At 44.4% G+C, this 27094-nt stretch overlaps 1 protein-coding gene across 1 annotated transcript; it reads left to right on the top strand.

Annotated features, from left to right (window-relative positions):
* Positions 1–588: 588 nt before the first annotated feature.
* On the top strand, positions 589–27094 carry LOC133114063 (putative adhesion G protein-coupled receptor E4P). Its single transcript, XM_061223258.1, has 11 exons — positions 589–654; positions 774–966; positions 1558–1718; positions 2000–2164; positions 2250–2431; positions 4087–4341; positions 4519–4585; positions 7694–7785; positions 10564–10723; positions 16066–16306; positions 26871–27094. Exons 1-11 carry the CDS (start codon positions 589–591, stop codon positions 27092–27094), a joined length of 1806 nt encoding a protein of 601 aa, XP_061079242.1.

Here is a 27094-nt window from a genome sequence, read left to right as displayed (position 1 = left end):
ATGACCCCAACCTCTGTGGTCCCAACACTGTTTGTACCAATACTCCTGGGAGTCACACCTGTACCTGTCACCATGGGTATTGTGTAACCATCTCAGGCTCCGTGCCCAGCACCTGAAACCCCTGTGAAGGTCAGAACATCGCAAACACAATCAGGATTGATAACAGAAGTGTGTTAGCTGACAGTGTGTGATATTGAGAAGATGTGCTGTGTCTTTCAGATGTGGATGATTGTGCCGGAAATGCATGTGGTGCCAACTCTGAGTGCTACAACACTCCAGGAAGTTATTACTGTATCTGCCTGGATGGGTACATCGCCTCTTCAGGACTTACTTGGGAGAATGGAGTTACTGTGTGCACGAGTAAGTGGTGGATGGAATGATTTTTGAACTGAGTTCATAAGCCTTCTGTGGTGGCAAGAATCAATGATCTCTCTCTTCAGGTTCCGAGGAATTTCTTGCCTCTCTAAACCCTCCAGAGGTAAGTTGATAACTGAAGAAAACCTGACTGTGGGAAGGACAGCAAAGGATAGTGCCAGATACAGAATGCCACTATTTTGCCTTTTTTCTTCACAGGGCCAGTCACGTGAAATGTTCTTCCTCCGTGAACTCAACAAGGATTTGGTGAACAACCCCGATATTGTACTGCCTGAGAAGGTTTGTACATGGGCTGCTTGAGCAAGATATTTACAGTGAATGTCCATCTGTATAAGTGCCAAAGTGTGCTGGGAGTAGACTGCAGGTGATGATTTCCATACTACTGCTCACCCCCTTAGGCGGTGACTAATGCCCTGAGCATGATCATGCCCATCACAGAAAACATATCTCCTGACAAGGCAAAGGAAGACCAAGTCAAGACTGCCAACATGGTCCTGAGAATCTCAGAAGGGCTGGTGTCTGCCCTGGTTGAGCCCAAGTCTCAGGAAAATAATACAGAGTCTCGGAAAACTGTGAAGACACCAACCATGGGTAGGATACAGTGGGTGGCTACATTGCATGTTTAGTCATCTAATTCCTGGTTTGGTGAGCTCCTTGGTCATTGTGTTGAAGAAGCTTTACTTGCAGACATACCACCGGTGTCCATTTCATGAGACAGACATTCTTACCACCAGAAATTGTCTTTCATGAGCAATGCTATGGCCCACTGCTTTCTGCCAACAACAGTTAACACTGCACGGCAGGAGGAATCACTCAGTAAAGTACAGAGCCAGATGCCCAACCAGTGGCACAGCACAAAATTGGTTAAAGTTTAAAAATGTAATTTCTCTTGTGCTTCATGATGATATTTTTATTGTCCTCTCATAGAAATTAATGTAGTGAGCCTTAAAGGGAATATGACTGGGCTGCCTGTACTAGATGCCAAGGGAAACATGATGGAAATCAATCTTGCAGCTGTTGCTAAAAACAACAATGGTAAGAGCTGAAGGCCAGTAAGGATGATGTAAAGTGCTGATGATGTCAAATTTATTTTTCTGGTGATACTGATGATGATTAAATTACCTGTGATGATGATGATGGAGCATAACCAGTGTCTCTCTGGCCCAGGATCTGCTTTTGCAGCTCTGATGTCAGTCAATGGGATGGAGAAGCTCCTGAGTCCCAGTTTCTTTGAGAGTGAAAATGTCACAGAGATATATTCTGACATCATCACTGCCACACTGCCTAAGACGAAACACAGGGAGCTCCCTGAGCCTGTTAACTTCACTGTGTTCCACAAGAAGGTACGGAACTGGGCAGTTCACAGTGGGAGAGAACTAACCTCAAGCCTTTCATGGTATTATGATCAGTAGCGTCCAAGCCACCTTTGAGAAAATGAGAAATATCCTTGTGTTCCTTTCGTGAATCACTAAAGTACAAATGCAAATCAACTCTGCAAAGCAAGAACCACAATACCCCTGAATATGTGTATGTGTTACATTACGAAAACACTAATGCTAATTAGCTACACATATATATATATATATATAGTTGTGCTCTGTCGCTCTCTTGTACTGGTCAGTAGAAGTTCCAGGCTGGCCTGGTTACCTGTGTGTACTGGAAGGAACAGGGGGAGGAGACTCACTGGTCAGTGAATGGGTGCACAGCCTCCTTCTCCAATGAGAGCCTGACAGTATGCAGCTGTACTCACCTCTCCACCTTCGCCCTCCTCCTGCAGACGGAGGAACAGGTAGGGTGTCCCTCAGTGCTGCTGAGAAGGATATGAGGACAGGACTAGATACTTGGACAGAGATGAGCTCTGTGTATCTCTACAGGAAGAGGACAGTTCTCTGCTGGAGGTGGTGAACCTGTTCTGTATGAGTGTGGGTCTGGCCTTCCTCGCCCTTGCCATCCTCACATTCCTGCTGTGCACATGGAACCCTAAAATCAACAACACCGCCCGCCTCCACCTCAGTATCTGCCTCTTCTTGGGTCACCTGCTCTTCCTTGTGGGCGTGTCTCGCACTGAGAATGCGGTAAGGGTCTAATGTTTTTTACCTCAACTTTTTTAAAAATAATATCTGCTCACAAATATTCGGATTCTGAAGCAAGGGCGGAGCTAGCCCTTCATACATTTGGGTATGAGGCAGGATGAGTGCCCCCTTCCGCTAAGGTTATTCCTCCACAGTGATGTGAAAGATTGGTATCAAATTATAGGAAAGGATAATTGGTTGCAGTTATTGCTGCTAAACGTGGTGGAACCTTTTCATTTGGGTGTTTGATAACTTTTTTCATTATGTAAATAAAATAATCAATTGTCTAAAGATTTCAAACCATTTAGTGTGACAAATATGGAGGAAATGAGGAAGTGGGGCAAATATATTGGCACTGTATGTGTCCATATATTATATTACATATAACCACGATTTCAGAGCAGTTTTCCCAACACTGGACATAGTGTAGGGACCTACTGATGTATGTTAAAGGTACAATAGGTAATTTTGGACTCCTAACGGTCAAGCGAGGAATTACATTACATTAATGGCATTTGGCATACGCTCTTATCCAGAGTGACGTACAACAAAGTGCATATCCATAACCAAGGAATTGCAACAACATACAACCTCAAACCACAACACTGCTTATGCTTCCCACAGTATATAAATTTAACGCATAATGGAAATCATTATTATACAGTTCAGTGTTCTCGTGCACTGTTTTGGAAAGCTGACAGTGACAAACGCAACAGAGCCTGCTGTCATTTTGTAGCATTCTAGTAAAAAACTGTTCGCCGAGCAGGTGACTTTGAGATCTTGACTTTGGTGTGCACTATTTCTAGTTTTCACTTTAGCTAACCAACTATATTGTGAGCAAGCAAGTTATTTGGCTGCTTAACTAGCTGGCTATACTAAGATATGATAGTCTACCACAAACGATGCAACTGCAACTTATAGTTTGAGAGAAATAAAGGTATACGGATGATTGAACACGTAAAGAGATCAAAGGAACGTGAAGCTGCCCAAATTGCACTCCAGACAAGCGATCACTGAAACTCTGTATACTATTGCTTATCTTGTTAGAAAACATTTCCAGTTTGCTATAACAAGCAAATTAGCGATTACGTGTTAGCTTACCAAATTCACAAATATCCACCTGAAGCACAACGCTTGTGCAATCGCGACTGTGTTCGTATTGCCTGTATTATATGGTAAATGGATATTGGTCAATTTCTCAAGCTAACTATAGCTAATTTGCTTGTTGCTGCCGATAACAAATTGGTATTGTTTTATAACTAGATATGTAGTCTTCGCTTGGATAGTAAGCAATAGTTCAGAGTTTCAATGATTTCTTGTCTGGAGTGCAATTTGGGCAGCGAGATGAACAATCAGAATAAGCCCCCAGAATGCCACTGGCTGTGGCAGTTGGAACCATTTTTCAACCAATGAGCTAATTTAATTGCTGTACAGCTGTACAATGTTTTGATGCATTTGACAGCCCTACATATGTACACTTTCACACCTGAATTTAAGGACTATAAACACAGGCAGAGGGTGAGTCAACATGTCAGTGAGCCTATTGCAATGATAGGAAGGGATTTACAATAGTCTTGTAACAATGTTTTAACACAAAAATCTCACCTATTGTACCTCTTAACATATGACATCTGATTAGTCTCCTCTGGCTCCCCCAGGTGGCGTGTGCAGTCATTGCAGGCATGCTGCACTTCCTCTTCCTGTCCAGCTTTGTGTGGATGCTGCTGGAGACTCTGCAGCTCTTCATGCTGGTCAGGAGCCTGTCCAAAGTGCAGGTAATCCAGAAGGAGGGGCTGAGGGCACTGTACCTCCTGCTGGTTGGCTACGGAGCTCCCCTGGTGGTGGTGGGAGTGTCTGCAGCGGTGTATTCAGACGGCTATGGCAGCAAAGGCGCGTGAGTTTTTATTTTCTGATTGTGCAGAAAAACAACTTTTGGTCCAGGTCCTTTTTTTGTGAAGAGCATATCTAGTGGCTTATGCAAGTGATACCTGCAAATTGGCTTTAGAGCTATCCATGGGAAATGTTGTGGGGAAACTGTCAGCAGGATCTGTATTTTGTCCTTTGCTTCCAGTTGCTGGTTACAAAATGAAAAAAACTTCAGTTGGAGTTTTATTGGTCCAGTGGCTGCTATTCTCGCCGTAAGTTCTTAATGTGCTAGGTGTACTCTTCAATACTTACTATATTCACATTTTATTATCTTACAGTATTTAATTTAGACTGGCAATGCACAAAAAATACTGAGAAAAAGAGATGCTCCGATACCATTTTTTCCTTTCCGATACCAATTCCGATACTTGAACTTGCGTACCAGCGATACCGAGTACCGATCCGATGCCTGTGCGTTAAAAAATAAAAAAATCACACTTTTCAAACTTTATTTTGGGCCATCTTAATAGATAAATTCCAGCATTGTAAGTCAGATAATAGCCTAATTGCCAAATTAAAGACTTACATTTATGTTGAATTGTGCAGTGTAACCTCACTTGATTGGCATTGGCTACTATAGCATTCAATTCCCTGTGGTATTTCCATTCTTGGAAATGGCCGCAGATTGCTTGGTAGTAGGCAACTACTGTAGCTTCTCGATTGCTAGTTCAGAATGGAAGGGTATTACTTGCGTGCAGCATTTGTCAAATTATCTATTGCTTTGTTTATTTTCATGTAGATACAGCCTAGTGGAAAGCTGCGTTCAGTTTGCCAGTAGTTTGAATTTGTGTCAACAAATAAACAGGGATCTACTGTGAACCTTAAGAAACAACACGTTACAATAAACCATAAGTCAACAGCTACATAAATTCTTTGATAACGATAATACTGTAGCATTCAATTCCCTGTGGTGCATTTTAAACCCCCTGAATTGGCCAGATTGCTTGCAAGAACTATTGTAGCTTGTCGATTGTTTAGGATGTAAACCGCAATAATACACATGGTGGTGGATGCGCACTTATTTTAAACTGAGCTTACCATTTCAGCTTCAGAAAAAAATATTATAGGTTAGCAATTTTTTGTAAACGTTCACGACTCAGTTTCCCTTTGCCTTGGTGAACTCGTCATGCTATTTCACCTGATGCGCCTTCAAATGCTTTATAAGATTGCTGGTGTTGAAATTGCCAATACTGTGCCACCTCAAAACTAGTCTTATATACTGTGCACATCACCATTTTACTGGTGGGATTTTCCAGTGTAAATTAATGCCAACTTGCTGAAATTTTGCTGGCTCTGACAAACATTACTATCTCCGCTCCGCACGTGCTGTTGTTTGCCTGAGTAGCGTAAATGAGCTATCATCACATGATACATTAGGTGGTATCGGATTGATGCATAGACACGTGTACTCGCCGATCCCCAATCCACCATTTTGGGCTGCATCGGAGCCATTTCCGATACTGGTATTGGTAGCGGAATAACTCTATTGAAAAAATAGACAATAAAATTATTGAGAAACTCAAAAATGTCATTACGTGAAAGATACTGAACTTTATTAATGTTTAAAACCAAGCAAAATCAAACATTAATTTAATAAAGAATTGATTTCACCAAAATTAAGGATATTGGCACCCCTGATTTAGTACTTGGTGCATCCACTGATGGCAAGGATAACAGCATGGAGTCTTTTCATGCTTGACAAGGTTACGACACGCATTTCCAGAGATTTTGGACCATTCCTCTTTGCCGATCCTTGCATCATCCTTCACATTCCTTGCACTTATCAACTCCCCTCTTCAGTTCAGCTCAGGTCCAGCGCTTGATATTGCCAAGGCAGAAAACAGAAATGGTTCTGTGACAACACAACCTGTGTGGATTTTGAGGTATGATTTTGGGTCATTGTCTCGCTGGAAAGTCCACATACAGCCAAGTCTCAGCCTTCTGGGAGAGGCAAGCAGATTTGCCTGATCTTTGGTGGAATCCATTGTAACATTGATCTTAACCATTGTCCCTTGATCTCTGGCATTAAAACAGCCTCAAAACATCACTGAACCACCACCATATTTCACTGCAGGTATGAGCCATGTCTCATTTTACGCATCTCTGTTTCTACACCAAACATACCGATGCTGTATCAGCCCAAAATGTTCATTTTTGTCACATCTGACCACTATTCCTTTATTCGATGATACTTTAAATGACTAAATGAGACCACATAAGACCCAAATGTAAACTTTTGATCTGGTAATTTTTGTGCATTGCCAGTTGGGGGTCCCAATAATTTTGGAGCCTACTCCACATACCAGTGCAGGCAAATGGACAGTGACAATATTAGATTGCAAATATTGCTTCATTGGCTAGCTACAGTGCTGTGAAAGTATTTGCCCCTTCCTGGTTTCCTTTATTAATGCTTATTTGTTGCACTGAATGGTTTCAGACCTTTTGATAAAATGTATTATTAGACAGCGGTAACCTGAGTAAACACAATTCTTTGTCAAATTATTATTTTCGTCTGAAACTTAAAAACTGATTTCACCACCTTTAGCAACAAACACTTCCGATTTCATATCAGCCTTTCACATCACTGTTGAGGAGTTTTAACCCACTCTTCTGATTTTCAATTCATGGTTCCTTCAATAATGGAAATTGTCCAGATACCAAGGCAGCAAAGCATCCCCCCACCATCACACTACCCCCACCATGTTTGAATTATGGTATGATGTGAAATGCTATACATATATTTCCAGACTGATATATTTAAAAAACTTTTGATCATGTGAATATGTCTGAATGAAAGTAAAGTGAGCTAATTCCTCCACAATTGCATTTATTTCTGCTAAAGGTGATGCAACCAGCTGTTAAGATTAATGGGGCAATGACTTTTTGACAGAGGCGATATGGGTGTTTGATTACTTTTTTCATTAAATAAATTACTCATTTAAAAATGTGTTTTTTGTTTAAACAGGTTCCCCTTGTCTGACATGACATTTTGTATAATAATTTTAAAACCATTCAGGTTGTAAAAAAAATTTTAGGCCGCAAATTAGTTCCATGTTGAAGCCAAGCTCACCAAATACAACAAACACTAGTGCCTCATAAACACAGGTTCAACCTGACAAGCCTGGAAATTAATCATGAGGTATATGTGTCCCAGCAGCATGAAAATTGACTGAATGCTTTACTTTAGATCAATAAATTTTTCTTTTACATAGGACTTTTACCTGACATTTAATTGTAAAAACAAAAATCTAATTATACTGTTGATTGAGGAGCCACTGTCTGGAGATTTTATTTACATTTCTTGTGTGTAATTGAACCAGCTCAACTTGGTCTCGTTTTGTGTGGTCATCTGGAGCCTGCTGCCTACTCTAGCCAACATGAAGAGTGACATTTCCCAGTCAAGAGACACCAGGTGGGTGTGTACCTGCCTCGGCATGAGTGAACCTTCATGCTAGTGTAGGTTTTTGTACAAATGTAAGTTATGAGTTTCTGGTTGATTCGTGTTTGGGTTTTGTTTCAGGCAGATATATACTTAGCTTCTGAATATGTGACTCAACACAGAAACGGATGTATCATTGCGCAGTTCTCAACTTTAAAGAATGCTGAAAAAACTCACTTTCTTTTTGGTCATAAATGAGATAAGCATATAATCTTGAAATACTTGTCTGTCATTCAGCTATAAATCCATTATGCGTCACAATGTGGAAATATGAAAAAGATTTATGAATTTAAAGTCTTGTCGAGTTCAGTCACTGTTCCTGTCGGTCAAACAGCCTTAGTCTCTGCAAATTAATGCAAATTGTCACATTCAGTTTCCCCAGTGCTTGTGTTCTCTGTTTTCCTGTCGTGTCTTTCTTGCCATATGTTCCAGGTCGCTTTCCGTAGTATGTTAATTCATTCATTCCTTTCACTCGCGTCTCATTACCTGTTTTCCTGCACTCACACCTGTTCGTAAATTGTAATGTGTGTATACAATTCATGTCAGTGATTTCCTGCCTGTGTGCTTCGTGCCCTGATCCGTTTCTTGCACCCTGACTATCTTTTGGATTACCCTTATTTGTTACCGGACGCTGATTGAAAATTTGATTTACGATTCTCGGATTATCTTTTCTACCTTCACCTGTTCGGATTGCCTAACTGTGCTTGGACTTTTGCTTGTGCCCCCAACCACGATTGTGATTATCCCTGCTGTTCCTGTTTGCCAACATTTGACCACTGCCTGTATTACGCTCACAGCCAAAAACCCAAACGCAGACCACAGTATTCCAAAAACATTCCAAAACTTTATTCAGTCCAAGGGTCAAAGCGAAATAATTCAATAGACATCGTGCCAAATCGAGGAGCAAAAGGGAAGTCACAAAAACAGTCCACAGGTCAAAAGCTCTAGATCAGGGAGTAAGACAATTGCACAGACTTAAGGAATGCAGTGATAGTAGAGAACAGGTGTGAACACTGCAGAATTAAGGCAATTGAACAGGGAGGTAGAGCAACAGAGCAGTGCAAGTGTAGCATGGTTAGCTCAGCTACTTCGCTAGTAAGCACGGATGGTGCAGTGAAAGCGAAGGCTGGTAGCAGGTTATCGCGACAACACTCCCCGATGACGTAACCCTCAAATTCAAAAGAAGGTTGTTGCCCTTGGCTAGGGGCGAGTTTGTCTTTAGCTGACTGGTAACGCGTTCGTTCAACAAATATTTGGACAAGTGAGAGGCCGGGGTTCAAATCCCACCTCGGACTCAGGCAATTTCTCACCTGTTACACAGGAATAGGGAGAATGTTAATATGTTAATCAAGTGATTAAACGAATACCGAAAACTAGTGAAACGGGTAGGGAAAGCAAGGGCAGCACTCAGGAAAAGAGAGAGACGAACTAGCAAAGAGAAACTGAAAAGGACAGGTATAAATACACAGGGGAATGAGACAACCTAGGCTGAGCATGGGAGTGAGGGCAGTCTAACAAATAGACATTAGGTGAAATACATTGAAGGGTAATAATACAATAATAAGGGATGCATGAAGACACGGACTGGATTCACATAGGCGCACATGTAATACAAACGGCTCCGGATTTGGGAGTAGACAATTACACAGAGTCCAAGACCATAGTGATAATGGAGAGCAGGTGCAAACACTCCACTGAATAAAGGCAATTTAGAAATAGAACAGTGAGCAGACCTACAGAGCAATGTAGAATATAGAGGTAAAGTTAATCTGTTAGTATACATGATTAAACTGTAATTACCCAATACTAGTGACTGTTAGTTAGTTAGACAAATTAATGTGTTACTATAATTAGTACTGTACAAAAACTATGTTAGTTGGTAATAGTAGATTAGTGCTATCTACAAACGGAGAGAAAGCAGGAAGTAAGAAAAGCGAGACTAAAAAGGAATCATGGGAAACACCCGAATAGTGATTCACACAGGGAAGTGATTCGGCCTCAGAACTACATAAAGACACAGGGCCTGTAGTGGTTAAGGTACATGACGGACCTGCAAGGTCAGTGGTTTGATCCCCGGTGTAGCCACAGTAAGGTCCGCACAGCCATTGGGCCCTTGAGCAAGGCCCTTAACCCTGCATTGGTCCAGGGGAGGATTGTCTCCTGTTTAATCTAATCAACTGTACGTCACTCTGGATAAGAGCGTCTGCCAAGTGCCATTAATGCAATGTAATGTAATAGACAGAATCCAGGATCATATCACTTAGACTTATTGCCATACCTACTACTACTCAGACCTCTTCACAGCAGTGGCCACTGGCCAAGTTCTTATACCTAGATCACTTCTAAGTATGGGGGGCGACATGGCTCAGGCAGTAAGAGCAGTCGTCTGGCAGTCGGAGGGTTGCCGGTTCGATCCCCCGCCCGGGCTGCGTCGAAGTGTCCCTGATCAAGACACCGAACCCCCCAATGCTCCTGACGAGCTGGTTGGTGACTTGCATGGCTGCCAATCGCCGTCGGTGTGTGAGTGTGTGTATGAATGGGTGAATGAGAAGCATCAATTGTACAGCGCTTTGAATAAAGGCGCTATATAAATGCCTACCATTTGGGTGAGAATCTGTGACACTCATACAACATTGAAGACAAATGTCTCACTTCTGTCAGACACACATGCTTTAACAAGCCAAGTGTGTCAATACCTTGTTTTGTAGCTCTGATTTTGAGGTTCAGAGCTCGTCATTGTTTATCTTTCAGGTTGATTATCTTCAAAATTGTTGCCCAGTTTCTCATTTTGGGGTGCACCTGGATCCTGGGATTTTTCCAGAGAACCTCTGTGTTAAAATACCTCTTCGTCATTCTCAACTCACAGCAGGGCACCTTCATCTTCATCGTTCACTGTCTGCTCAACAAAGAGGTGATCAGACCCTCGCCTGCATTGAGACTTAATGTCATGTTTGGTGAAGGGCTTGTTACATAGAGTAAGTGTTATCATATTGACTGATGCTGGACAGTACTGATTGGTCCCTGTGTTGTGCAGGTGCGGGAGGAGTACAGGAGGTGGCTCTCTTGTCTGTGTAGAACCGAAGGGCCTTCAGGAGGCAGACACAAAGAAAATGACATGAAACACTCTGGGGTAAGAATGTCAGCAGAACAAAATTTCTGTCATTTTATAAAATGTTTGGGGTTTGGGCAAGGTTTGACTATTCACCAGCCAAACCAGCTGCTTCACATGTTCCCTTCACGGACAAACCTTTGTCATGTCTGTCCTGACTAAACAATGTAGTAATTGACATGTACTATAAATGTAATACTTTTGGGCATTTACCAGACATTTCTATCTAGTGTGAATTGTTCAGAATATATTTTAATATACAGCTCAATACGTAGGAAAGAGATGCAGGTCAAGTACCTTTATTTTTCGTTAATAAAGTTGTTTTCTTATGTTTTCAAGAATACCGCATCCCAACCCACGGAAGACCTGAACAAGGCAGATCACAGATGAGAAACTGAACAATTACAATTTTGTTTGGTGAAGGGCTTGGTACACAGAAATAGAGTAAAGAAGGTCTCCATTTAGTTATTCAGTAGTACAGGCTGAATTACACATATAGTTGCATATGCTTGAATTGGTAGTTACTCTCATGTAAATACAGTATATATTGCTTTACATGGTTAATAATGCGGTTGAAGTATGTGGCAAGCAGTGCACAGGAGGCCAATTATTGTCAGAGAAAACAAGACGTATGTATGAAATAAATGCTTAATTGCTCTGTGGAGGCATGGGTAGCTAAAACACCTTGTTGTGCTTGTTGTGTGTTTCATTTTCTACTTATGTGTCTCGTGTTGTGCGAGTTTCATACTGTATATTAGACATCCTGGGAAATTTTGTGTCACCCTGGATGACGTGTGGGTTTTCTCGATGGCTTGGTTGAGGATTGTGTCTTCATGGGTTAAGTATCGTAGATGTTAGTTAAAAGCTCATTCTTTAATGTATACCATCTTCATTTATCCCCCATAGGATGTCTAAATTCATCTTGTCCCATTTTGTTGTATTACAATAAACAATGAATGAGAATTATATGAAATATTTAAAGGTGATTTGTGCATAACTACTTTTTTTTAGTAAAGCTAAACTTGGTGTCTTGTTAGTCTACTCTGTTTAATAGCATTTAAACAGAATCACTACCCTTTATTAATGGCGTGTTGCTGTTGCCTCTTGAGTGTGAAAACAGGGTCTTACTCCTTTCTCAAAGGAGCACTGTCCCGTTTTTGTCAGTTGAGCTTATTTGGATTAAATTCTTAAATTATGTGTGTCGGCATTTTTAAAATCACCGTCAGTGTAGCAGTTTCCTAAATATGGGGCCAACTTTTAAGGGCAATTGCGTCCAATGACATCACTGGACGTGTTTGGCTTGAACCAGCAGGTAACGGGCGCTCAAAATCAACCCTTGAGGCGACCACATGACACTCCCACGAAAATACTTTAACATTAGCATACAGATATCACGCAACCTACCTTGGCTAGCCTGAGCGATATGATGGACAGCTCTGACTTCGCCGAGTTACAGGGTGAGCTTTTTGATTTTGACGAAGAAATACAACCTTACAGTTGGTACGTACTGCAGGATGTAGCAAGGGTTCGATCAAAGTTATTATTGGCACTTTATTAGTAAAATGTAAAACATTTCTGATAAAAAAAATGTTTTACAGTGGGGCATGCCCCCTGACCCACCTCAATAAGCTATGGTTCAAAACAAGACAGACGGGCAAAGCAAGAGGCTGAAGTCTAAGACAAAACACTAAGTTGTAACCTAAATCAATGAGGAAATAACACTGGAGAGTATGGTTGGGACACATAAAAATCTGGCAAAATCTGTGGCCCCAATGCTAACTGCATTGACACTTTTGACCAGGGGTACAGTGCAGTCATCTCAGGCTGCATGGCCAGTGCTTGGGACGCCTGTCAAAGTCAGAGCATCTACAAGACTGTCAGGTTTGAGAACTGACGTGGGCTGGAGGATAGTGTGTGATAAGTTGTGTAAGGCACTCTGGATAAGAGCATTTACTAAATGGAATGAATTTGCATTACATTAACAGCTGACACAAGCCCAGGGTGTTAAATGACAATTATGTTGAATTGATCTGCTTTTTTACTGAATATAGTAGTATAGTGGGGATGGTTTGTAACCAGAAATGTTTAAAATATTGACCAATGATTTGGAAAATAGTCATCTCATATCACATGAAAAGCATCATAACCCTGTCATCCTTCTTCCACAGATATTGATGTGTGTGTGGATGACCCCAACATCTGTGGTCCCTGTGATGTATGTAGTTCCAAAAGCTATGTGTTATGACTGTCCTAGGTGGCAGTAGTGATACGATGCTCACGTTCACACTTTCACACTTGAGATTGTGAGAAAAAAGCAAGCAAGTGATCCATGTGGTTGCTACTTGATTGTGGTTGCTGCATAACAAGTATCTATGTTTCTCTATTTTAGCGTTAAAGTACAGTAAATAGTAGTGAAGCTACTTAGCTGATGTGGCAGTCTCAATGCTGAGTGCACCAACACTCCTGGGAGTCGCACCTGTATTACATTATTGGCATTTGGCAGACGCTCTTATCCAGAGCGACGTACAACAAAGTGCATATCCATAACCAAGGATAAGTTCGCTGAAAGACCCTAGAGGGAAGTACAATTTGAACTGCTACCTGTACAACAAAGATAAGGACGAGGGCCAATTTTTTTTTAAACAAGAAACAAACAAACAGAGCAAAGTGACCAAAGTTCACTATCAAAACACTGCTTACCTAGCCAACTAAAAAATACCGATACACAAAGCAAGTCACAGAGACAACAATTAAGGTTCACAGGGAGGTAGGGAGGGATGGGGAGAGGTGCTGCTTGAAGAGGTGTGTCTTCAGCTTGCGTTTGAAGGTGGGGAGAGATTCTACAGTTCTGACCTCAACGGGGAGTTCGTTCCACCACCGTGGAGCCAGAACAGACAGCAGTCGTGAGCGTGAGGTGGAGGTTCGGAGAGGGGGAGGTGCCAAGCGGCCTGTGGAGGCTGAACAAAGAGGTCTGGCAGGGGTGTAGGGTCTGATGATTTTTTGTAGATAAGCTGGGGAAGACCCCTTAACTGCTTGGAAGGCTAGCACCAATGTTTTGAATTTGATGCGAGCCATGACAGGCAGCCAGTGGAGGGAAGTAAGCAGGGGGGTGATGTGCGAGTATTTGGGAAGGTTGAAGACCAGAGGAGCTGCTGCATTCTGGATAAGTTGGAGGGGTCTGATGGCGGATGCTGGGAGGCCAGGCAAGAGGGAATTGCAGTAGTCCAGGCGGGACAGAACCATCGCTTGGACCAGGAGCTGGGTCGAGTAGGGGGTGAGAAAGGGGCGGATTCTCCGTATGTTGTATAGGAAGAACCTGCAAGACCGGGTCACCGCTGCAATGTTCTCGGAAAGGGACAGCCTGCTGTCCATCACCACGCCGAGGTTCCTTGCACTGGGTGACGGCGTGAGTGTGGTATCCCCGAGGGAAATGGAGAGATCCAGATGGGGAGAGGTATTAGCAGGGATGAATATCATTTCAGTCTTGCCTGGGTTGAGCTTTAGATGGTGGTTGTCCATCCAGCTCTGGATGTCCCTCAGGCAAGCAGAGATACGGGCTGAAACCTGTGTATCAGACGGCGGGAACGAGACGAAGAGTTGGGTATCGTCCGCGTAGCAGTGATAGGATAGCCCATGGGCAGTGATCACAGGGCCAAGGGAGCGAGTGTAAAGAGAAAAAAGAAGCGGGCCTAGGACTGAACCCTGGGGAACTCCCGTGGCGAGGGGCCGAGGTGTCGATACCGAACCAGCCCAGGCAACCTGGAAGGAGCGACCAGAGAGGTAGGACTCAATCCAGTCCAGGGCTGTGCCACAGATGCCCGTTGCTGACAGGGCAGACAGGAGGATGGAGTGATCCACAGTGTCGAAGGCAGCAGAGAGATCTAGAAGAATGAGGACAGAGGAGAGGGAGGCTGCTCGTGCGGCATGGAGTGACTCACTGACGGATAGGAGCGCAGTCTCTGTCGAGTGGCCCGATCTGAAGCCAGACTGATGGGGGTCTAGCAGGTTGTTGTTAGAAAAGAAAGAAGAAAGTTGAGTAGAAGCGGCTCGTTCTATAGTTTTAGAAAGGAAAGGAAGAAGAGATACCGGGCGATAGTTCTGGATGATGGATCCAGAGTAGGCTTTTTTAGCAGCGGAGTGATGTGGGCCCTCTTGGAGGATGCCGGAAAACAGCCGGAAGACAGGGAGGAGTTGACAAAGCATCGAGTGTATGTATGCCCAAGCATACAGTGTGTGTATGTATGACCAAGCATACAGTGTAAACTCAGGCTCCATGCCCAATAAAATCTCTGGCTCCATGCCCAGCACCTCAAACCCCTGTGAAGGTCAGACCATCCCAAATACATTGGCTAACCCACATCAGGATTGAGAATGGACGGGATGAGTGATGTCTTGTGTATTGCAGATTTGGATGAGTGTGGTGCCAACTCTTGCCTCTCTGAACCCTCCAGAGGTAAGTTGGTAACTGAAGAAAAACTGACTGTGGGAAGGGCAATACATGATAGATACAGATACAGAAGGTCATTATTTCCTCCTTCTCAGGGCCAATCACTTGAGATGTTCTTGCTCAGCAACACCAACAAGGATTTGGAGGACAACCCTGATATTGTTCTACCTGAAAAGGTTTGTCCTGGAAGCTAAGATCCTGACTTGAGTACTGTGTATTCGCATTTGAGTGAATGGACATGGTTAGGTTGGGCATGTGGTTTTGCATGACTAATCTGTTCATTTAGCGACAAAGATTGGAAGCAAAACATCTAAAGGCCCATGACTAGTCAGAGTACAATGATGGACTTCAGGGGATGTGACATTTTAAGCTCTTGGCAGTACCTGCTAGGAATAAAATAACCAGGTATGGTTCTACTTGTATTGCTCCAAGTGTGTGCAGGCAGGTGTTCTAGTGTAGCTTCATAAACCAAGGCTGGGGATTCCAAATGGTTTTGGGAGAAATTATGGAGTAAAATCAGTACAAAAAGATTTCTACATTTTGACATGCATAGTTTTTCAGCTGTGTGCATTATGAATGTTTAGATTCTTTATGGATCTAGGCACATACTGTATACTGCAGTAAGTGCTGGGACAAAAGTTGAATGACACAGACTGTTTTACTCTAACTTACTCTGCCTTTTCTTTGACTCCCACAGACAGTGACTAGTTTCCTGAGCATTGCCATGTCTGTTGTACACATGCCCCCTGCGGAGGGAAAGAATGCAGATGTAAGCAGCATCCTCCTGAAAATCACAGAGGGGCTGGTGGAGCCCACTAAGACCCAGACTAACAAATCTATGAAGACACCAACCATGGGTAACACAATGGACAGGAGTCAGTGGCTAGTTACAGCGGCCTGTAGCATCGTGGTTAAGACGCATGACTGGAACCCGCAAGGTCGGTGGTTCGATCCCCGGTGTAGCCCCAGTACACAGCCATTGGGCCCTTGAGCAAGGCCCTGCATTGCTCCAGGGGAGGATTGTCTCCTGCTTAGACAGTACATCGCTCTGGATAAGAGTGTCTGCCAAATGCCATTAATGCAATATAATGTAATGTAATGTAGTGAAATGATTTTTTTTAAAAAAGATCAAAAGCTCCTCCTAATTTATGGATGTTCCATAGAAATTTAGAGACACAAACCTGAAGGTTATGGTCAGCAAAACGAGATATAACCCTGGGAGTTGCAAGATTAATTATACAGCAGTACTACACTGGCTGAAATTCATGTGATGATCACAACTCAAGCAGCTGAGACCAGTGCTAAGCTTGAGGCTCTTGCTTTAAAGCTAGCATACTATTGTCTATCGCAGACCATGAAGAGCGAGCCGATTCGCTCCTGCAGCAGCTCGAGTCACTTAGAGAGGGGACGAAGTTCAGGGACGAAGTCGACGCCAAAACATCCGCATTGTTGGTCTACCTGAATCATCCGAGGGCCCCCGACCGACCAAATTCTTCCCCCGTTTCCTGGTGGCCGTCTTGGGGTCTGAGGTATTCCTGTCTCCCCCCGAATTAGACCGTGCACACCGGAGCCTAGCTCCTAAGCGCGCCCAGTGGAGCCGGCCGAGACCCGTCATTCTCTGTTTTCACCGTTTCCAAGCAAAGGAACTGGTAATACGTGAAGCTTGCAAACACAGGGGAGTTTACAACGGTCATAAGATCCGTTTTTACGAAGATTACAGTCCTGCGGTACAGAAGCTGCGCTCAGAGTTTCATGGAGCTATGGCAGTTTTGTATCGGCTAGGCTACGTGTCCCTCTGCCTGATGAGCTAAGAAGTGGCTCCCGACTGCGACAGCGGTTGAGGAGTTTGTCCGGGGTTTGCAGAGCCCGGCCGCAGATCCATAAGCTGAGCATCCTGATTATATTGACTTTTCTCGTTATGTTAGGTGGGATCCTAAGGGCCCTGGATAGCTGGGGTTTTTTTTACGTAGACTGCAGTTGTCTTCTCTTTTTCTCTCATTCGAGGTTTTTAACAAAAAGGTTCAATTTACAATTCCTGCTAATTGTAAGCAAGTAGGAGCGGGTGGAAAGAAATAAGAAATAGCAAGATGCTAGTGTGCCGTTTGTTGTGTGTGTTTCATGTTAGCAACAACTTGACAAATAGTTACTTTTTTATTATGTTCTGTTTTCACTTATGGGGTTTTATGTTTTTGATTACTATGTCTTGTTTTGTCAGATTTACCACACTTAGCTTGGTCAGATACCACACGGTCCATTTTTTTGGATGGCATATGGAGGATGCTGGTCATGGGGGCCTTGAGGTTCACAAGTTGGAATGTTAATGGGTTGAAGTCACCTGTGAAACGCAATCAGATTCTGCAACATCTGAATAGCTTAAACACCAAGATTGCCTTTTTACAAGAAACCCGCCTTAAGTCATCAGACCACCTCAAACATTGCAGGGGGTGGGTAGGCCAGATTCACCACTCTTCATTCTCAAGTAATGCCAGAGGGGTTGCAATCCATGTCCATAAATCAGTACCACTCTCCGTGACTGATATCATTTCAGACCCAAATGGGTGCTTTTGTTATTGTTACAGGGAACATATGTGGCAGCAACCTAACTTTGGCGAATGTGTACGGTCCAAACTATGATAACGAGAATTTTTTAAAGAATTTCCTTTTCTCCCTCCCCAACCTAAACTCCTTCCAGTTGGTTCTGGGGGGTGATTTTAACTGCTGGACCCCCTACTCGACCGCTCATCAAATAGACCCTCCCCCCTTTCTAAATCATCGAAAGTCATCAGATCGTTTATGGAGCGATAGGCAATCTCTAACGTCTGGCGTTTTTTTAACCCAAGCTCCAAACAGTTTTTGTTTTTTTTCTCATGTCCATAGAACCTTCTCCCGAATAGACCTATTCCTTGTTGATAATAAACTGCTGTCCTCTGTCAGTTCAGGTTCGTATGGCCTCATAGTAATCTCTGACCACGCAACGGTTATAGTCGATATTTCCCTTCCCGGTAGGTCACTGTCACAAACCTCCTGGCGCTTTAATCCGACACTACTAACCAACCCTGATTTATTAAAACAACTGGGAATTGCATTGACTGTGTCTGCGGCAATAACCTGGGAGGCATGCAAAGCCTACCTACTTGGAGAAATTATATCTTTTTCAGCCTACAGAGAAAGGTTGCCAATGAGGGGCATATCCGTCTCTCCAGGGAACTGTCGGAGCTACAGTTGCGGTGTGCAGACTCACCTGATGTAGACCTCTCTAAAGAACTTGTCACATTTCAGGTCTGTCTTGCCATGTTTTATGTTTATTCATTTTGTCTTAGTCACGTATTGTCTTATCATGTATTATGTTAGTCTAGGTTCGTCATGTTGTTTAGTTTGTTTCTTGTTCTTGTTCTTGTTGTTGGGTTTTGGGTTCTTGTTGTTGATTTATTTTCTTGTCATGTCTAGTTATGTTTAGTTACGATTATTTTACCTTGTTATGTTGAGTGGTTATCGTCTTAGTTCGTTTAGTGTTATGTTTTGATTTATGTTTATTGTTACGCAGATTGGTCATTGTTTAAACATACACTTTTACATGTCTTTCCGCAAACCATGCGTTCCGGCTTTCTCTCTCTCTCTTTCTGTCATTCACACCCTAATTGTTTCTATTTGTCTATTTACTAAAACTACTAACCCTAGATCAGGATTGGGTAAAACTAACAAACTACACATGATTAGGTTTATTACTAACGATTACTAATTACCTTGTTAAACTTGTCATCCATCACACCTGTTTTCCATTCCCTTGCTGCTCTCTAACTAATTGTCTACACCGGTCTACACCTGCATTTATAGCCCAGTCGCACTTCTGTTCTTCGCGAAATTGTCTGCCTCTTGTACGTCAAATCAACTCTTGAGCATTACTGTCATTGATTACATGTTAAGATCCAAGCCTGTTTACCGACCATTGATTATTGATTTCTGTTTCGTTGACCATCATTTGTTTTTGACCACGTCCTCGCCTACCGTTTTTGTACCTTTGCCTCGCTGATTGTTTTATGGTTCCGACTTCTGCATCGCCCTCGACTACGACCCTGCCTGCCGTCCACCTGTACTTCTACCCCGCTGACAGCTCTCCTACTACCGGACCTCCCTGCACGTCTACCGACTACGAGTTCGCCTCTTCCCTTGGCACCGTGCTTTTTGTTTGTTTATTGTTAGTTTGGCTGGATCTACGTGTATGGACTTTGCTTGTTTTGACTACGCCCCTGGGATTTGTCCCGAATAAAGCCCTGACGGGATTTTATCTAACTATTGTTTCTGAGTCGTGCATTTTGGGTCCAACCCCCACGCACCCGTCTCAGAACTACTAATAAAAAATGTTGAATTAGACATACTGACTGCTAATGAGGCTACAGAGGCACTGTTAAGAATGCGTCATAATTATTATGAATTTCGAGACAAGCCAAGCAAATTACTCGCCCATCGAATTTGACAAGCCTCCTCATCAAGACACATTACTCAAATAAACACCCGCGACAGCCGAGGGATGTTTTTTGGACCCTCAAACCATTAATAAACAGTTCAAGGACTTTTATGCCTTGTTATACACTTCTGAATATTCACCAGATGAAACGCACCTTGACAACTTCTTTGGGTCCCTGAATAGTCCCTGAAATTTTAATCTTGGTTAGGTTGCCCTTTTACAGTAGGAGAGGTGAAAAGTGCTTTAATGTCCATGCAGAAAGGGAAGAGCCCAGGCCCAGACGGCTTTCCCTCCCAATTTCTAAAAACTTTTGCTGACATTACATTACATTATTGGCATTTGGCAGATGCTCTTATCCAGAGCAACATACAGTTGATTAGACTAAGCAGGAGACAATCCTCCCCTGGAGCAATGCAGGGTTAAGGGCCTTGCTCAAGGGCCCAATGGCAGATTATGCCCTTTGATACTAAGCATGTTCAATTAATCTCTACAGTCTGGTATACTCCCTCTTACACTACGCCAGGCTGATCCAGTGTTTCTCTTATTCTGAAAAAGGATAAAGATCCCCTCTCCTGTAGCAGTTTTCGCGTTACTTTGTGCGGATGTTAAGCTTCTGGCCAAGATGCTGGCGAAACAGTTTGAGTCTATCCTGCCAAATATTATCTCCACAGACCAAACCATTTTCGTTAAGGATAGGCACTTTTTCCACAACATTAGGCGGCTACTCAATATACTATACTCCGCCCGTCCTCCGTCACCTCCGTGCACTGGTTATCTCAATGGATGCCGAGAAGGCATTTGACCGGGTGGAATGGCTCTATTTGCTTTATCCGCGAAAAAGATTTGGGTTTGGCAATAATATTATTTAATGGATCCAACTTTTATATACATCCCCACTCGCACAGTCCGCACAAACAATAATTACTCCGATTACTTCCCCCTTGAACGGAGGACTCGGCAGGGCTGTCCCCTATCGCCGTTGCTGTTTGCCATTGCTATTGAGCCTCTAGCGATCGCCCTTTGGGCTAGCCAGATGATGGGCATCTCGGCAGGCGTGGTGATGGACAGCAGACTGTCCCTCTCCGATAACATTGCGGCGGTGACCCGGTCTTGCAGGTTCTTCCTATACAACATACGGAGAATCCGCCCCTTTCTCACCCCCTACTCGACCCAGCTCCTGGTCCAAGCGATGGTTCTATCCCGCCTGGACTACTGCAATTCCCTCTTGGCTGGCCCAGCGTCCACCATCAGACCCCTCCAACTTATCCAGAATGCAGCAGCTCGTCTGGTCTTCAACCTTCCCAAATACTCACACGTCACCCCCCTGCTTACTTCCCTCCACTGGCTGCCTGTCATGGCTCGCATCAAATTCAAAAAATTGGTGCCAGCCTTCCAAGCAGTTAAGGGGTCTTCCCCAGCTTATCTACAAAAAATCATCAGACCCTACACCCCTGCCAGACCTCTTCGTTCAGCCTCCACAGGCCGCTTGGCACCTCCCCCTCTCCGAACCTCCACGCTCACGACTACTGTCTGTTCTGGCTCTACGGTGGTGGAACGAACTCCCCGTTGAGGTCAGAACTGTAGAATCTTTCCCCACCTTCAAACGCAAGCTGAAGACACACCTCTTCAAGCAGCACCTCTCCCCATCCCTCCCTACCTCCCTGTGAACCTTAATTGTTGTCTCTGTGACTTGCTTTGTGTATCGGTATTTTTAGTTGGCTAGGTAAGCAGTGTTTGGATAGTTAACTTTGGTCACTTTTGCTCTGTTTGTTTCTTTGTTGAAAAAAATAAATAAAAAATTAGCCCTCGTCCTTAACTTTGTTGTACAGGGAGCAGTTGAAATTGTACTTCCCTCTAGGGTCTTTCAGCGAACTTATCCCTGGTTATGGGTATGCACTTTGTTGTATGTCGCTCTGGATAAGAGCGTCTGCCAAATGCCAATAATGTAATGTAATGTAATGTAATGCATCTCAAGGGGAAGTCTCGAGAACAAGCTGTCCCTGTACGCTGACGACCTCCTGCTGTATATATCCAACCCAGACAGATCTATTCCTCCAGTGTTGGCCTTGTTAGGGGAATTTGGTCAGATTTCAGGCTATAAGTTGAACTCTAACAAAAGTGAACTCATGCCCATTAATGCTACAGCTGTAGCCTACCCCCTTTCGAAATTGCCCTTTAAGACATCCCAGGAACATTATTACCTCGGTTGACATTCGCCCTTCACCTCTGATTGGCTTATTTGGTGTCTTCCCACTTCCCACTTTGTTGGTTTTGTGGCCTTCCTTACACTGCTAGCTAGGCGAGCCATCCTGATGCGTTTGAAGGGCCCCTATCCGCCATCCCATTCACTTCTTTTTTTTTTTTTATATTGTTTATTTATTTCCTATTGATTGATGTGGGCTTGGGAGGGGAGGGAGGGATTTGGGTGGGGTGAGGGATTTCCTGTTGTATTGTTTTGAATGTGTTCAAGAAAATGTAATAAATAAATAAAAAGATTTTTCTTTATAGTTAGTTTCCTGATACAATTCATTGACTAAATATGTTGTTACTGTATCTGTATTGTTAATGTAGTACCTGTGAACATTAAATGGAACACTTTTTATAAAGAAAACAGTTACACTAAAAAATAAAAATACACCACTTTCTCTGACCTAATCAGCCCCAAATGCTTCTTCTACAGAAATATCTAATTGACTCTAGTGCTTGAAAGCGATGCATGTATATTTCCCCCTATAGAGATTAGTGCAGTGGCCATTGGACCAGAGGGGAATATGACTGAGATGCCTGCGATAGTTGCCATGGGAAACATGATGGCAGTCAATCTTGCAGCTGTTGCTAAAAACAACAATGGTAAGAGCTGAAGGCCAGTAAGGATTATATGCCAGGATCTGCTTCTGCAATGGGATAGAGAAGCTCCTGAGTCCCAGTTTCTTCGAGAGTGAAAATGTCACGATATATTCTGACATCATCACCGCCACACTGCCTAAGATGAAACACAAGGAGCTTCACTGTGTTTCACAAGAAGGTATGGAACTGGGCCTGTCACTATATAGGAGCTTTTGATCTTTTAAAGCATTTAATGATATGACTCAAACTTTTATGCTGTTTTACACACTCCTCTGACATGCTGTTTTGCTCTGTCCCTCTCTTGTCTTGATCAGTAGGCTGGCCTGGTTACCTGTGTGTTCTGGCAGGAACAGGGGGAGGAGACTCGCTGGTCAGTGGATGGGTGCACAGCCGCCTTCCCCAATGAGAAACACACAGTATGCAACTGTACCCACCTCTCCACCTTTGCCCTGCTTCTGCAGACAGAGGAACATGTAGGGTGTACCTCTGTACCATCTGTCCATTAACACTATTCTCTCAAACCTCCTAAATCCAACATTTTTCTAGCATGTCAGCCCGCAGTCAACCAATCATGTTACTGACTAGAACTGGCAAAGTCTCTTAACCCTCTGAGTGCATATCACATCAAGCTATGTGCGATAGGACGTGATGAAGTCTTTCAAGAGTGTTGGACGGAGCCGGTCACGGACAGGCCAACACTCAGGGATGGGAAACTGGACTTCTGGCATTCCTGGAAGAGAACGAGCTGGCGGGGTGACGGCTGCATCCATCTGTTGCCATTCAAGCCTGATAGGAGGTGCTGGAATACCGGCCTCAAAGTCTCTCCTCAATCTACGGTTGGGCCGTGCTGTTTGGTCGCCTGCAGGGGGCTTAACCAAAAGCAAGTAATCTTGTCATGGCGATGTGGCCTGTGGGTCCTCACTCAGAGACCAGAATGGGCTCTGTGTGCCTTTTCCTACTGCTCCTTCATTTTCTGCTGTTGTCTCCTAACTGCTGCCCCAGCGTTCACCTCCCTGGGTGACAGCTGTGCTGGCCGCAATCTGCCCAGGGGAATCTGTCCCGGCCCACCATCAGTGACGCTGGAGATACCCCAGTGGTGGAGTGTGGCATTGCCCTGTAGTGCAACAAGAACAGGGTTTGCAGCAACGCAGACTGGATAGTACAACCTTTAAGATCTGGTTGAAACGTTCCACGCCACCAATGGCCTGTGGATGGTAGAATGCTGTCTTGATGTGCCCGACCTCACAGGTCTCCAAGAAAGGGACTCAACTCCATGGGGGTGAACTGTGGCCCATTGTCAGTTGTGATGGCTTTGAGGAGCCCCCCAATGACTGAAAATCTTTTTGGGGAAGTCTCTACAAGCTTTGCACACCTTGTAGAGTTATCCTCTCTGACAGATCCTCTCTGTCAGATTGGATGGGAAGTGTCTGTGAACTTCAGGTCTCTCCACAGATGTTCTATGGCAGTGGTTCGGCCATAAAGGCCTGATTGAGTGCTGCTGAGATGCTCGTCCTTCCGGCAGGTTTTGCCATCTCTGCAGAGGACCTCTGTACCATCTGTCCATTAACACTATTCTCTCAAACCTCCTAAATCCAACATTTTTCTAGCATGTCAGCCCGCAGTCAACCAATCATGTTACTAACTAGAACAGGCAAAGTCTCTTAACCCTCTGAGTGCATATCACATCAAGCTATGTGCGATAGGACGTGATGAAGTCTTTCAAGAGTGTTGGACGGAGCCGGTCACGGACAGGCCAACACTCAGGGATGGGAAACTGGACTTCTGGCATTCCTGGAAGAGAACAAGCTAGCGGGGTGACGGCTGCATCCATCTGTTGCCATTCCAGCCTGATAGGAGGTGCTGGAATACCGGCCTCAAAGTCTCTCCTCAATCTACGGTTGGGCCGTGCTGTTTGGTGGCCTGCAGGGGGCTTAACCAAAAGCAAGTAATCTTGTAATGGCGATGTGGCCTGTGGGTCCTCACTCAGAGACCAGAATGGGCTCTGTGTGCCTTTTCCTACTGCTCCTTCATTTTCTGCTGTTGTCTCCTAACTGCTGCCCCAGCGTTCACCTCCCTGGGTGACAGCTGTGCTGGCCGCAATCTGCCCAGGGGAATCTGTCCCGGCCCACCATCAGTGACGCTGGAGATACCCCAGTGGTGGAGTGTGGCATTGCCCTGTAGTGCAACAAGAACAGGGTTTGCAGCAACGCAGACTGGATAGTACAACCTTTAAGATCTGGTTGAAACGTTCCACGCCACCAATGGCCTGTGGATGGTAGAATGCTGTCTTGATGTGCCCGACCTCACAGGTCTCCAAGAAAGGGACTCAACTCCATGGGGGTGAACTGTGGCCCATTGTCAGTTGTGATGGCTTTGAGGAGCCCCCCAATGACTGAAAATCTTTTTGGGGAAGTCTCTACAAGCTTTGCACACCTTGTAGAGTTATCCTCTCTGACAGATCCTCTCTGTCAGATTGGATGGGAAGTGTCTGTGAACTTCAGGTCTCTCCACAGATGTTCTATGGCAGTGGTTCGGCCATAAAGGCCTGATTGAGTGCTGCTGAGATGCTCGTCCTTCCGGCAGGTTTTGCCATCTCTGCAGAGGACCTCTGTACCATCTGTCCATTAACACTATTCTCTCAAACCTCCTAAATCCAACATTTTTCTAGCATGTCAGCCCGCAGTCAACCAATCATGTTACTAACTAGAACAGGCAAAGTCTCTTAACCCTCTGAGTGCATATCACATCAAGCTATGTGCGATAGGACGTGATGAAGTCTTTCAAGAGTGTTGGACGGAGCCGGTCACGGACAGGCCAACACTCAGGGATGGGAAACTGGACTTCTGGCATTCCTGGAAGAGAACAAGCTAGCGGGGTGACGGCTGCATCCATCTGTTGCCATTCCAGCCTGATAGGAGGTGCTGGAATACCGGCCTCAAAGTCTCTCCTCAATCTACGGTTGGGCCGTGCTGTTTGGTGGCCTGCAGGGGGCTTAACCAAAAGCAAGTAATCTTGTAATGGCGATGTGGCCTGTGGGTCCTCACTCAGAGACCAGAATGGGCTCTGTGTGCCTTTTCCTACTGCTCCTTCATTTTCTGCTGTTGTCTCCTAACTGCTGCCCCAGCGTTCACCTCCCTGGGTGACAGCTGTGCTGGCCGCAATCTGCCCAGGGGAATCTGTCCCGGCCCACCATCAGTGACGCTGGAGATACCCCAGTGGTGGAGTGTGGCATTGCCCTGTAGTGCAACAAGAACAGGGTTTGCAGCAACGCAGACTGGATAGTACAACCTTTAAGATCTGGTTGAAACGTTCCACGCCACCAATGGCCTGTGGATGGTAGAATGCTGTCTTGATGTGCCCGACCTCACAGGTCTCCAAGAAAGGGACTCAACTCCATGGGGGTGAACTGTGGCCCATTGTCAGTTGTGATGGCTTTGAGGAGCCCCCCAATGACTGAAAATCTTTTTGGGGAAGTCTCTACAAGCTTTGCACACCTTGTAGAGTTATCCTCTCTGACAGATCCTCTCTGTCAGATTGGATGGGAAGTGTCTGTGAACTTCAGGTCTCTCCACAGATGTTCTATGGCAGTGGTTCGGCCATAAAGGCCTGATTGAGTGCTGCTGAGATGCTCGTCCTTCCGGCAGGTTTTGCCATCTCTGCAGAGGACCTCTGAAGCTCTACAGTGACTGTGGGGTTCTTGGTCACCTCCGTGACCAAGGCCCTTCTTGCCCGGTTACTAAGTTTGGCCGCACGGCCAACTCTAGGAAGAGTCCCTGTGGTTCTAATCTTCTTCCATTTGACAATTATTGAGGCCACTGTGCTCATGGAAACACTCAAAGCTTTAGAAATGGTTTTATATCCTTGCCCTGATCTATGCCTTGCCACAATTTTATCATAGAGAGGTTTACAGAGAGTTCCTTGGTCTTCGTGGCTTGGTTTTTGTAAAGCAAACAGGACTACAATTTGTGCCACAGCAAAAGGTCTGAATACTTATGTAAATGAGAGATTTCAGGTTTTGATCTTTAATAAATTAGCAAAGATTTATTGGTAAAAATGGCAATCAATTTAATCTACAATACAATAAAGTGTGCAAAAAAGTGAAGGGGTCTGAATACTTTCTGTAGCCACTGTATGGCACTGTATGGTAGCGTGCTGATCTGCTATCTGTTGTGAACATATGGCTCCCCCAGGTGGCGTGTGCAGTCATCCTGTCTTCCTGTCCAGCTTTGTGTGGATGCTGCTGGAAACTCTGCAGCTCTTCCTGCTGGTCAGGAGCCTGTCCAAAGTGCAGGCCATCCAGAAGGAGGGGCTGAGGGCACTGTACCTCCTGCTGATTGGCTACGGAGCTCCCCTGGTGGTGGTGGGAGTGTCTGCAGCAGTGTATTCAGAGGGCTATGGCAGCAAAGACATGTGA

Source organism: Conger conger, chromosome 16 (genome assembly GCF_963514075.1).
Source record: "Conger conger chromosome 16, fConCon1.1, whole genome shotgun sequence".
Lineage (NCBI taxonomy): Eukaryota > Metazoa > Chordata > Actinopteri > Anguilliformes > Congridae > Conger > Conger conger.
Note: the sequence above shows the minus strand (reverse complement) of the source record. Positions and strands in the feature narration are given on the sequence as shown.